Source organism: Pongo pygmaeus, chromosome 2 (genome assembly GCF_028885625.2).
Source record: "Pongo pygmaeus isolate AG05252 chromosome 2, NHGRI_mPonPyg2-v2.0_pri, whole genome shotgun sequence".
In the NCBI taxonomy this organism is placed as follows: domain Eukaryota; kingdom Metazoa; phylum Chordata; class Mammalia; order Primates; family Hominidae; genus Pongo; species Pongo pygmaeus.
In genome coordinates, this window is record NC_085930.1 from 102,530,957 (window position 1) to 102,544,171 (window position 13,215).

General features: G+C 36.7%; 1 protein-coding gene across 10 annotated transcripts in view; it reads right to left on the bottom strand.

The window, feature by feature from the left end:
* Nucleotides 1-13,215, bottom strand: part of DOCK3 (dedicator of cytokinesis 3) — a 739,703-nt gene that overhangs the window by 325,395 nt on the left and 401,093 nt on the right. For all 10 annotated transcript variants that reach the window (XM_054483639.1, XM_054483636.2, XM_054483638.2 and 7 more), the window contains exon 6: nucleotides 9,643-9,791. In XM_054483639.1, the coding sequence (XP_054339614.1) occupies nucleotides 9,643-9,791 (149 nt within the window). The remainder of the gene's footprint in view (nucleotides 1-9,642; nucleotides 9,792-13,215) is intronic.

Below are 13,215 nucleotides of genomic sequence, written 5' to 3' on the forward strand. Positions count from 1 at the left end.
ATTTTTTCTGAGGAGAGGGTCTGTAACTCTCATCAGAATTTTGGAGATGCTCTGTGACCACTCTACTCCAAAACAAGGGTTATGAATTCTTGTGTCTGGCAAAAGCATTCCATGGGATCATACAGAAGAAAGATTTTTTTTTCTCTTCAACTAGACTATGAACTATTTTAGAACATGCTAGCACAGCTAAATCTATAAGCTCTTTCTGTGCATAAAACTCATCATTGAAAATAAAATCAGGTGCACATCCAAAATTCAGATTCATTTACAATTTATACCCTGTTTATAGGAAAATATCTGATAAAATTACATTGCAGTAAGATTGATAAAATAAAAATGGAAAATCAAACCTATATGGAGAAAGTATTATAAAAGCAAATGTACTAACAGCATATGCTAAAATGGTTACTAGGATTAAGAATTAAAATTTAAATGTATACTTTCTAGCAGGCAAGAAAAAAAGAAAAAACATTTTCCTATTAAAGGTTAAAAACTTATGTTTTTCAATTAAAGTAGTGTTTTTTTCTATTATCCACTATTTAAAAAAATGAGTTTTTAAAGAGAAAAAATTTTCGAACCAAATGCTAAAAATAACCCACAGTTTTACATAATGAGAAGATCAGTAATAAACTGTTGGCCTTATCCATGATGGTTTACAATTTAATGATAAAACTATGCCAATTGAAGTTAATGCATTTAAATCTATGAAATTTTATTTTTCTACAGTTAGGATCCCGACTTCTTATATCAAAGAAACACTCCATTCCATCACCTCTTATTAGCTATTCTTCATTTATCTGAAATAATTTCAGGCCTCTGGCTTCTAACACTTAGAGCATGCAAAGGCAGTAGTGTTCATGGAGTGCAAGAGAGAGGTGCAGTACATCCTTTCTACCCCCTTCTTATAAAAAGCAACTGACATTATAAAGATAGTTTTGCAGATATAATCTCAAATATTTAAAATACTTTTATAGAGATATGGAAAAACAATGGAAAGATCACAAGAATGATATTAGCATTTGTATTAGAAAACTGAAATAGTAATATTTAAAACTTTCCAAATTTTCTGTAGTCACATTATTTAAACTTTTTAAAATAATAAAAAATGAAGAGACAACATTTCATACATATTCTTTAATCATCTGAGATCTAAAAATATATGTGAACTAGCCTACAATTAGGAAACAACAACAACAAAAAACAATGAGTAAATAATATAATCAAAATAGGTGTTTTTATGGCCAGGTGCGGTAGCTCATGCCTATAATCCCAGAGTTTTAGGAAGTCAGGGAGTGAGGAATGCTTGAGACCAGGAGTTTGAGACCAGCCTGGGCAACTCAGTGAGACCCCATCTCTTAAAAAAAAAAAAAAATTAGCCAGGTTGTGATGGCATGTGACTGCAGTCCCAGCTACTCAGGAGGCTGAGGCAGGAGGATCACTTGAGCCAGGAGTTTGAGGCTGTAGTGCATTATTATTGTGTCACTTCACTCAGGCTTCAGGGACAGAGAGAGACCCTGTCTCAAACAAAAATGTTTTCAACTGAGCACCATGGCTCAGGCCTATAATTCCAGCACTTTGGGAGGCTGAGGTGGGTGGATCACCTAAGGTCAGAGTTCAAGACTGACCTGGTCATCATGGTGAAACCCCATCTCTACTAAAAACACGAAAATTAGCTGGATGTGGTGGTGTGTTCCCAGCTGGGTGTGGTGGTGTGTGCCCGTAATCCCTGCTACTTGGGAGGCTGAGGCATGAGAATCTCTTGAAACCAGGAGGTGATGGTTGCAGTGAGCTAAAATCATGCCACCACACTCCCGTCTGGATAATAGAGCAAGACCCCATCTCAAAAAAAAAATTGTATTAGATACAACAGTTTAAGAAATATCCAGATGACATTTAAGTCATTAGGTCTGGAATTGAGTATATGTGCTCCTCTGTGGTAGTGCACCACACAGTGATGGCCATGTGTGGAGACGGGCATTATAAGAACTCTATCTTAGCATCATGGCAACCTTAGCTTGCTTGTACAGTCAGCCGCCCACCCATATAAATATTTATCCACCCCACAGAACTTTCTGAGGAACTATCAGGTATCCTACCAATGGTGTTAGACATAAAGAATACAGTAGCTCTGAGTCATGCAAATGTTCATATTCTTCATGTTAATCCTCTCGAGAGCAGAGTGTTTTCCCTCTCCTAGAAGTAACTAGAGCACAGTATCTTTTAGTTTTGTAATTTCATTATCTTGAGAAATAAGAGAATAATTAATGGGTGATCTGGTAAAAACCAAAAAGAGTTCCTCCTACTAAGACTATCTTTAATGGATAAAGGGTAGTTTGCGAAAGTTATATTAGTGACTGTCCTCATCTGAAAAAGGCAGAGATGTTGGACAGTGAGAACCAATACATGTTCACTGCAAACTTCACTCTCAAAAAGAGGCTCCTGGCTATTTTTTCCTATGGTTTACTCCAAGAATAGTAAACATCGAATGCAGGGAATGGTCAACATAATCTCTATCTTCACAGTAAAAGATGCATTGCATTACAGTATTAAGGAGCATGGGTTCTGATGTCAGATCGGCTGGTCTGTATCTTGGGTATACCACCAAACCACACTGTCTAAAATCTACTATCGTAAGCTGTTGTAAGGATTAATCCACATAAAGGACCCAGCACAGTACCTGGCATTGTAAATTGCTACTGTTATTTTAATTATTATCCCTATGTTACATTGTTAGCCAAAATGTTAGCTTAGAGTATAGGGATTGTGGTCAAAGAAGTATGGTGTCTGAATAAAAATCTCTTTAAACAGGTGAACACAAGCAGGGGGCAAACATCTATGTATATCTACATACAGATGTAGCACAGAGCTAAGTTTTCAGAAATGGTCCTACCAATTGTTTAGGTAAACAGTCTTCACAAAAATACTTGGTCTTCTCTCACCCATCATTGATCATTCATTCATTCACTCCAATAATTCAACAAATATATATTAGAATCTACTCTGTGCTAAGCTCATGTTCAACCTAGGGACACAGCAGCTAATAAGGGACATAAATCCTGACCCAATATTCTTTCAGGTGGAGCTCTCTGAGACCCTAAATCTCTATTTCTTTTAAACGCTCTATACTCTCTATTCTATGTTCTATTTTATCTTTTTCCTCTCCTCATCTGAACCACAGAATATAGAAAATAATCTGAAGTTAATTAATTATATACAATGGATACTTTAAGGCAGTTGTCCCCAATCTTTTTTGCACCAGGGACTGGTTTCATGGAAGACAATTTTTCCACGGATCGGGGGGAGGGTGCAGGGGTTAGGATGGTTTCAGGATGAAACTGTTCCACCTCAGATCATCACGCATTAGATTCTCATAAGGAGCGCACAACCTAGATCTCTCGCATCACAGTTCACTATAACAGGGTTCACGCTGATTTGAGAGGAGGTGGAGCTTAGGCAGTAATACTGGCTCACTGGCAGCTCACCTCCTGATGTGCGGCCCAGTTCCTAACAGGGTTCCGCAGCCCAGGGGATGGGGACCCAGTATCAGTTGAGAAAAGATGGAGATGTTAAGATTTCTTGTGGAGCAGTGCCCTTTTCTAATGCTTATAGTAAAAACAGCATACCGATAAGAACTATACTAATGAAAACATAGCATATTTATATTTACATAACATACAAAAATATATAATTAGTAATTACTACCTTTTACCAAACATTTACTTGGGCTACACACTTTATGTACATCATCTCTAAGCACTTTGGGAAGTAGACAGTATTAGATCCATTTTTTAACCGAGGAAACTGAGGCCCACTGAGGTTAACTAAGTGGCTTATTAAAGGAGTTGAGCTGGGCTTGTTTCAAGCTAGGTTGTTCTCATTCTGAACGTATGGTATTTCCATTATACCTGCTGTCTTTTTTAAAATAACTGTGAAAGTTATAATAAGTAATAATGGCTACAAGTGGTTGTAAAATCAACTTAGTCATAACTGTTTGAAAGATGATTCTGTGTCAAACATCAAATCAGAAGGAAACAAATATCAATTGATTAATGAGTGTCCACCAGGCATGAAAACAAATCCACTTTATTACTCAAATACATTCACATAGTGCCTACCAAGTGCTGAGTGCAGGTTATAATGATAAGCAAAAAATGCCAAAAGAGTGTCTGTGTAAGAGTGTGTTTTAGTCAGTCGATTGAACATAAGCTTGACAGGACTTTGACCATGCATACTTTAAACATAGCCAAGACATCCCAGACTGTGAACAGGGCAAGACACTGATCAGTGAGCACACCACCAGGTATGGGAAGAACCGTAACTGTGAAATCATCGAAAATTTCTGCTAATTTCAGGTGTCCTAAAGCCGGAAAATATCAGTAAGTCCTTAAGGGTAAAGTACTAAGCCACAAACCTTTCTAGATCCTGGCTAAAAATCTACTTAGAGGAAACTCACTGGGGGATATTTTCTGCATATAACAAACTAAACTACTGCTTGTGTATCTTACTCCAAAAGCAATTCCCTTGATGAGAGACATATACTAAGTGGGAAGAAAGAGATATAGATGGGTTAGAATATGTAAAAATATGAGAAAGTAGAAAAGGGGAGGAGGAAGAAAAAATGACAGAGGGAGAGAAAGAGAATAAAAGAACCAGAATTATATATATATACACACACACACATATATATATGATTTGTTAAATTATTATTCTAAGAATAAAATATTTCTTAGGTATTTTTCTAAGGCAGAGATCAATTAGGCTATGTCAGTTCTCAGTTAATGCAATTTTAACCTAGCTAGCTACTGTAGTGATGAAATTAGAAACAGAAGAAACTTAGCATCTTTAGAGAAGATGTTGCAAATATTAAGTTAAATTAAAATTACATCACTAGACAAATCATTTTAAAATTTATTTGGAGTAGATATAATTAACTGACTAATTCTCTATGTAAGACACTTGAGCAAAGACGATGACTAGTTAATTTGAACACAACTTTCTGCCCTTCTTGTATTGCAGTTCCTAAAAATATAAGAGCACAATGTAGTAAGTGCTGGTTTCTATCTGATACAATTTAATAATTTGTACTTATGGAGTATCTACATATAGGCCAATAAGTTTAAGTCACATAAGTTTAATGTCTGAATATTCAAATTTTAGGCCAATAATTTTAAGTCACATAAGTTTAATGTCTGAATATTCAAATTTTAGGCCAAATGAATAATTCCTAATCTCAGGAAACAGAATAAAAAATTGTTATCTAGATGTGAAGAGCTCCTCACTAAATTAAAACTCTAAATGAAAGATTACAGGACCAGTTCAGTTTCTATCCTTGGAAGTTCTAACTGAATGTTACTCAGATATACATCACGGGATGTAACAGTATTCACACTTGCAGAACAGAACAAAGATCAAATAGCTTAATGACTAAAAATACTGGCAATAATGTGCCTGGTTTTAAGACTCACACATAATTAGATAGATGATAAGGTTCTGCATAAAGCACATGGGCTTTGGGATCAGTTCTAGGTACAAATACCAGCTCTACCCTTCCACCATACAACGCTGGGAAAAGTGCCTTTGAGCCTAGGTTTCCTCAATGGGTAAACAGAGCTCTTGTCCTAGAAAGGCAAAGTAGCATTTCTTCCTCTTCTTCTTCTGTTTTTTTTTTTTTTTTTTTTTTTCCAGACGGAGTCTTGCTCTGTTGCCCAGGCTGGAGTGCAGTGGCACAATCTCAGCTCACTGCAAGCTCTGCCTCCTGGGTTCACACCATTCTCCTGCCTCAGCCTCCCGAGTAGCTGGGACTACAGGCACCCACCACCACGCCCGGCTAATTTTTTGTATTTTCAGTAGAGACAGGGTTTCACCCTGTTAGCCAGGATGGTCTCGATCTCCTGACCTCGTGATCTGCCCGCCTTGGCCTCCAAAAGTGCTGGGATTACAGGCGTGAGCCACCACGCCTGGCCAAGGCATAGTAGCATTTCATTACAACAGTGCATGAAGTGAGACCATGTACTTGCCATAGTGATGCAGACATATTTAATCAATACACTACTAATAACAATTACTAGTTTCTGAAATAGATTCTGAAAAGGCAGAGCTATAATGTCTGTGTAAGAGCTTAGAGAAAAGGCATAAGAGTTTACAATCATATATTTAATTACATCAATTAAAACATTAAAATACATTTGGCAAACACTGATTCACATGTTAATGTGTGCTAAACTTCAAGATTTTATGGCATTTATAAAAGTGTGGTGGAACAAGAAGTGTGGAACTATCAGAATAAAATGGGAACAATGGTTATAGTCATCTGTTCTCAGCTTTTGTGTGGTACAGTCTGTTTTACATAATCTAATGGTATGAAATGACTTTGTTTTTACAATATACCATCTTTTCTTTCAAAATAGGAAGAAAAGTTTTAAAAGAGTAAGCTCAAGGAGAAACCAGAAAGAATAGTCCTATCAGTTTTGGTGCAACATGTCTTTTCCTTTCAATAATGACAGACCTGCAAAGTTCTTGTTTAGGTTTTTAAGTGACTATATTTTCCACGGAAAGAAAGGAGAAAACAAGAAAAAAAGGAATAGAGGGGTAGAGGGAAAGAAGTGCAAGGGGAGGAAGAAAGGAGAAGAAAAGAAGACGGAATGCAGGGAAGGGAGAAAAGGAGAAATAGGAAAGAGGGAGAAGGGAGGTGGGGAGGGGAGTAGAACTGTGTTTTTCATTTTTGCTTATTAAGATATGCATACACATACCCCTCCAACACACACACACACACACACACACACACACACACACACACACACAAACACACAAACATATTTCATTGAGAAAAAGTTAGTCATGAAATTGGAATAGCCCTGTAATTTACTGGCAGGTATTTATAATGTTCTGAGCCTTTTTCAAGTGCAATTTGAACTTATTTCTAAGCTGTCATCTATTTATTTTCAGATTTGATTGCAAAATCAGATTGGTTGTTTTTCAAGTTTCATAATAAAGAGGTATAGGTACTGATAGTTCTGAAATAATTCTATTTAATGGACTCTATAGTTGCAGTTAAACTGCAACATAATGAATTACACATTTATTAGTGTCATCAGTTCAAGTGTGACCAATTCGCTTGGCACACAGTAATGTTATATTTGCAATTACTGTATTCTTATCATTGACTTAAAAATAAAAAGTGACATAATTTCATAATATAAAAATGTTTGGGTTTGAAGAGGCAGAATCAGTAGCTATGCTGTACATCAACATATTGTATTTTACTAAATTGTTATTCCCCAAAGTTAGATTTAGAGAACACTGATGGTACACCTAAATTCATGTTATACACTATTATAGAAGGTAGTCTGTGGTAGGTGCCAAGAAATCCTACTAACAGTCATGAGAGGGTTTAATTAAACAAAACAAACAAGGATATAAAGTTGTGGCTTCAAAAAGGTCACAACCAATTTAGTGTTATATTTTCTCTTTTCTACTGATGAACAGTACCAATTTGGGTGTGATCCACTGTTGATTAGATTCCATGTTTCCTCTTTCCGGATTTATTCTTCTACTTTGCAGGAACACATCCTCAAGTCCCTTCTTAAGAAGGGGTCATGAGAGGTAACTTTTGTGCATCCCTGAATACCTAAAAATGGCTTTATGGTTTGTGTTCCCTCTCACTTAATTAGATGGTTGGGATTTGTAAAATAAAACTCTGGCTGGCAAATCATTTCCCTACAGAACTCTGAAGATATTATTTCATTATCTTCTAGCACCCAGTGTTAATGATAACACTTTTGAGGACAGTATGATACTTATTCTTTTGTGAGAGGAACTATTTTTCTGTCTAAAACCCTTAAATAGTCTTCTCTTCATTCCTAGAATACTAAGATATCTTAATGGGCCTCGCTGTGAGTTTCTGTTTGTTTGTTTGTTTTGTTTTCCCATTCATTATAAATATTTGGTGGGACCCTTTCAATCTTAAGATTCCTGTTTTTTGGCTCTGACAAATTTTCTATTATTCCTTCAGAATTTCCTCTATTCTTTTTCTGGAAGACAAAATGTTTGATACTGGATCTCCCTGGGTAGAGCCTTTGCATTGAATTTCTTTCCTCATGTATTGCCTATATATTTGTCTTATTTTCCTAGAGATTACATAAAATTTATCTTCTATGAGTATTTTATTTTGGAAATTACATTCTCCACTTCTTTTACATGGCATCTTATTCTACATAATGGATCTTTTAGATTCTATTTGAGGATATTAAAGTGTTTTGGTTTTGTTTTGTTTTAAAGTACTTTATCAATCTCAGCTTGCTCTGGGGACAGGTTACTTTCTTTGGGTACAGGTGTTTCGTTAATCTTGGTCTCTCTCTGTCCTGTAGAAGCGTTTCTTCAAACATCTGGTTATACCTGATTGTCCATTCAAACTTAACATATAGCAGAAGAAATGTAGAGTTTTTTTGTACATGGGTAGGTGACTGGCAAGTCTCCCTTTCTGGTAGGTGGGAGCAATCTGCTCATTATACTTTAAAGTCCTTAAATGCCAGAATGTGGAGAGTTTTGCAAGAAAGTCCCAGTTCACACTACTGTTGCCCAGTTTTCTCCCAGTGGCCATTTTTTATATTTGTTTATCTGAAGAGGAAATACCTGGCCAGGCCTTCTGCTCATTGATTGAGGTAGACTGTTCCTTAGACACTCTTTTAAGCCAAGTCCTTTTCAAAGCTTCAAAGCCTATCCCACCTTCTATGATTCTGGGAGCTGCGGGGCAGACTGACTCTCTCATTAACTAAGGTTTCCTCCACATATAATGGATTTACTCTGTCATTAATCTTTCATCTACTTTCCGGCTTCCAGAAATGGGCGCGTAGATCTCATTTATTGGTGGGCCCCTCCCAAAAAGGATAAGGAGCTAAAGACACATATATAAATATACTTAAGGTATATGTATATTTTAAGTAGAAGGCGACCTGGTCACTTAAAAGTTCAATGGACCCAATTTTAAGAGAATGAGACAAAAGCACCTGAAATTTATATCAATTATAAAGCTATATTAATTATTATATCAATTATTGATATATCAATTATATCCATTGAAAATTATACCCTAACTTCCCATACCAAAGTCTTCAAATTGTACTTGTATGGCAATAGCAAATCATAGTTATTACATAAATGCAAGACTATTACTGAATGACAAGGTAGTTAAAAATATTCTGAAGTACAAATGTAGACAGTTTCCATTTGTAGGTTATGCTCATTCAGATTCATTGTATGGCTATATAAAATGTAAAGGACACCAAATTCACATTTGAAGACAGCACTAAAATATATTTTTAAGTGTATTCTGATTAGGAGGTGTAGAATCAAGAAATCTGAGGTCAAAGAAATTTAACTTTATAGGATAATCTAGTCCTATTATTTACCTCTTCTTTCCAGAAGCAAAAACAGAGGCTAAAAGAGGTTCAGCAACTAGAACCAGTGAGCATCCTTTGCTAACTAGGACAAATAATTGCTCCTAGCAAAAATGATGAAAGCTTAGTGAAGAATATAACATTGTCTTTGAATCATTAAAAAGAAGCTTTGTATAGGTGCAAACTCCCTGAAGACTGAGTTATCATAAATGAAACTGAGAGATACCCAAACAATTTTCATACTTACTCATTACCCCAGTCCAGGCGCACGGTGATGTGCCGCTTAACCTCCCGCACCTGATCCTGAGTCAGGTGACCAGACAGTAGCTGCCTTCGCAGGTCAATAAGTTCATTCATCACATGGCGTAGTTTGTAGAAAAGATCTACTTTGTGTTTCTGAAAGGGCATTTTTGGTGTTGGGTGAAATACAAGAGACATGGAAAAGGAATGAAAAGAAAAAGAGAAATAGTTAAACTATGAAAAGTGCTCATTTCTCTGAACCACTAAGGTAATATAAAGAGGAACTTAATTTTAAAGTCTGAAAGTCGTTACCTCCTTTACCCAAAAATCTCTACGTAGTGACATCTAACAAAGTAACATAATTGATCTGGATCATGCAAAAGTAGCATTTATCTCTACCACATCCTAGATTATTCATTTCTTTAGTAAATCAAAGTTACTAAACTTAGAACAGAATGTTACACAGGAGCCCGGAGCTGTTTTCCCTCACAGAAGTTGCAGTTCACATAAAAGCAAAAATTTCAACCATCCAGCAATAACTCTAGTTTCTCCAGGAGGGATATCCAAGTTGGGAGAGGAAGAATCATTTGCCCTATTTTGAAGCAACTAATGTTTCAATATAATGCCACAGTCCCTGGAGTGAAATTCACTCCTGATTTCTAGGCCTCATCTAATTTTCTGATTAGCTTTTCTAAACAGTGTGTCCTTCCCCGACTCCCTCTGGTGTAACAGATTTCCAGTCTTTTCAGTTTAATAAAAATTGTCACCTTTGTAAGAGTTAAATGGAAACATCTTAACAAACTTAATTATGGACCTTATAGTGGTTTTAACCTTAAAAGTAGAAAAATGTGTCATGAGAATAGATGCTTCAGAAAAAAGATGTACTTAAAAATAATGTATGAGTTTAAAAACTCAAGTCCTATTTGCTGATATGTGAAATCTTGATTTTAGAATCTTTTGGTTTCTGTATACTTAAAATTCTTAGGATGTAACCAATCTATAAATAATGCTTCTGAAGGCAGATTTAAGATGTTAGTAAAATACCTGTATGAGATTTACCCTAAAAAAGATGTTTGCCAAAATAAGCTCAAGTCAAAGAAGCTATAAATAAAATTAGCTATACAGCAAATCACAAAACAGTAGAATCAGGTAGTGTTTTGAGGTGGCAGTGATCTTATAATTAAAACATTCAGAACATCATACTACTTAGAAATCATCTAATGTGACTTTTTTCTATTAAGAGACAGGATCTCACTCTGTCTCCCAGGTTGGAGTGCAGTAATATAATCATAGCTCACTGCAGTCTCCATCTCCTGGGCTTGAGCAATCCCCTCAACTCAGCCTCCTGAGTGGCTGGGATTACAGGCCTGGCTAATTTTTTTTTTTTTTTTAATAAGATAGAGTCTTGATATGTTGCCCAGGCTGATCTCAAACTCTCAGGCCCAAGTAATCCTCTTGCCTCGGCCCCCTAAAGTGCTGGAATTAGAGGCATGAGCCACCACACCTGGCCCCATTAGACTTTTAAAGATTCATCTTAAAGAGAAATTATTTTTAACTAGAAGATGTTGGGAATCATACACTCTAACTTCTCCTTTCTTTAATCGATGAACTGATGAAGAAAAGTTAAGCATCTTGATGGTACACAATGCTGGCAAAAGGTGAGAACTCACAAATTCCTGCCAGCTCAAAAACCAGCAAAGCCTAAGCAAACTATACCATCTGGAAAATTGGAATCTTGACGATTAAGCCATAAAGGCAATGTGATATTTGTTTCCAACACATACATTTCTTATTGATAAAACAAAGTCACCTGTTTAAGTATAAAACAGAAAGTTTGAATTATTATTTTCCCATCAAAGCCTATATGAAAGTCCATTGCATGTATACATCCACAAGCATTCATTCATTCATCTAACTAACAAATGCTTGTGCAGCACCTCTTGAGTACTAACACTTTGTTGTGATCAAAAGTCCCTGCTCTCATGGCACTTTTGATCTAGAGAGCAGGCAATAGGCAAATCATTAATGATGGTAATAAATTATAAAAAGAAAAATCAGAGTGGCCAAGGGTAGGCTGGCTGGGGCACTGGGGAAGGTACTGCTTTAGGTGGAGTGGTCAGGCAAAGACTTTTTGGGAGCTGAACTTTGAGAATACACCTGAATGAAGTAAGGTGGCAACATTTCAGAAAACTAGGGACATTTTTCAGGCATAAGAAACAAGCGCAAAGGCCTTGAGGTGGAAGTAAACATGGCATGTTCAGGAAGAACAGGGTCAGTGTGTCTCGAGAAAGGGAAGACTGATGATGCAGAGAGGCAGCAGGCACCATGTTAAACAGAGATTTTGTAAAACATCTTTAGGGCTTTGGCTTTTATTCTAAGCAAGATGGGAAGTCACTGGAGATTTGGAGCAGAAGAGTGATGTGATATGACTTAAGTCTCGAAAGCATCACTCTGAGTGCTCTATTGAAGATAAACCATAAAAAGGCAAAGAGGAATGCAGGGATTCCAATCAGGAGGCTATTTAGTGCAACAGTTCACAGCATAACAGCTGCTTGGATGAAGGTAAGAATGCTGATATTAAGAAGGGCTTGAAGTTTTGACATGTTTTGTAGGTAGAGGTGCCAGAATTTGCTGATAGACTAGATGTGGGTTATTAACAGAGTAAAGTATCACTCTTGTTTTGTGGCCTGGAAAGCATGTCTGGAAGAAGGAAACAATTTTGGACATCCTAAGTCTGACACTGATTTCCAACACTCAGAGGTTAGGAAAGTGAGAAGTATTAGCAGAGAAAACTAGAAGGAGTAAGCAGTAAGGTGAGAGGAAAAGCAGGAGAATATGTATCATGAAAGCCAAATGAAAACTGGATTTTTTTTCATGGCTTTTTTTTGTTATACTTTTAGGGTACATAGGCACAACGTGCAGGTTAGTTACATATGTATACATGTGCCATGTTGGTGTGCTGCACCCAGTAACTCGTCATTTAACGTTAGGTATATCTCCAAATGCTATCCCTCCCACCTCCTCTCACCCCACAACAGGCCCCGGTGTGTGATGTTCCCCTTCCTATGTCCATGTGTTCTCATTGTTCAATTCCCACCTATGAGTGAGAACATGCGGTGTTTGGTTTTTTGTCCTTGCGATAGTTTGCTGAGAATGATGGTTTCCAGCTTCATCCATGTCCCTACAAAGGACATGAACTCATCCTTTTTTATGGCTGCATTGTATTCCATGGTGTATATGTGCCACATTTTCTTAATCCAGTCTATCATTGATGGACATTTGGGTTGGTTCCAAGTCTTTGCTATTGTGAATAGTGCCGTGATAAACATACATGTGCATGTGTCTTTATAGCAGCATGATTTATAATCCTTTGGGTATATACCCAGTAATAGGATGGCTGGGTCAAATGGTATTTCAAGTTCTAGATCCCTGAGGAATCGCCACACTGACTTCCACAATGGTTGAACTAGTCTACAGTGCCACCAACAGTGTAAAAGCATTCCTATTTCTCCACATCCTCTCCAGCACCTGTTGTTTCCTGACTTTTTAATGATTGCCATTCTAACTGGTGTGAGATAGT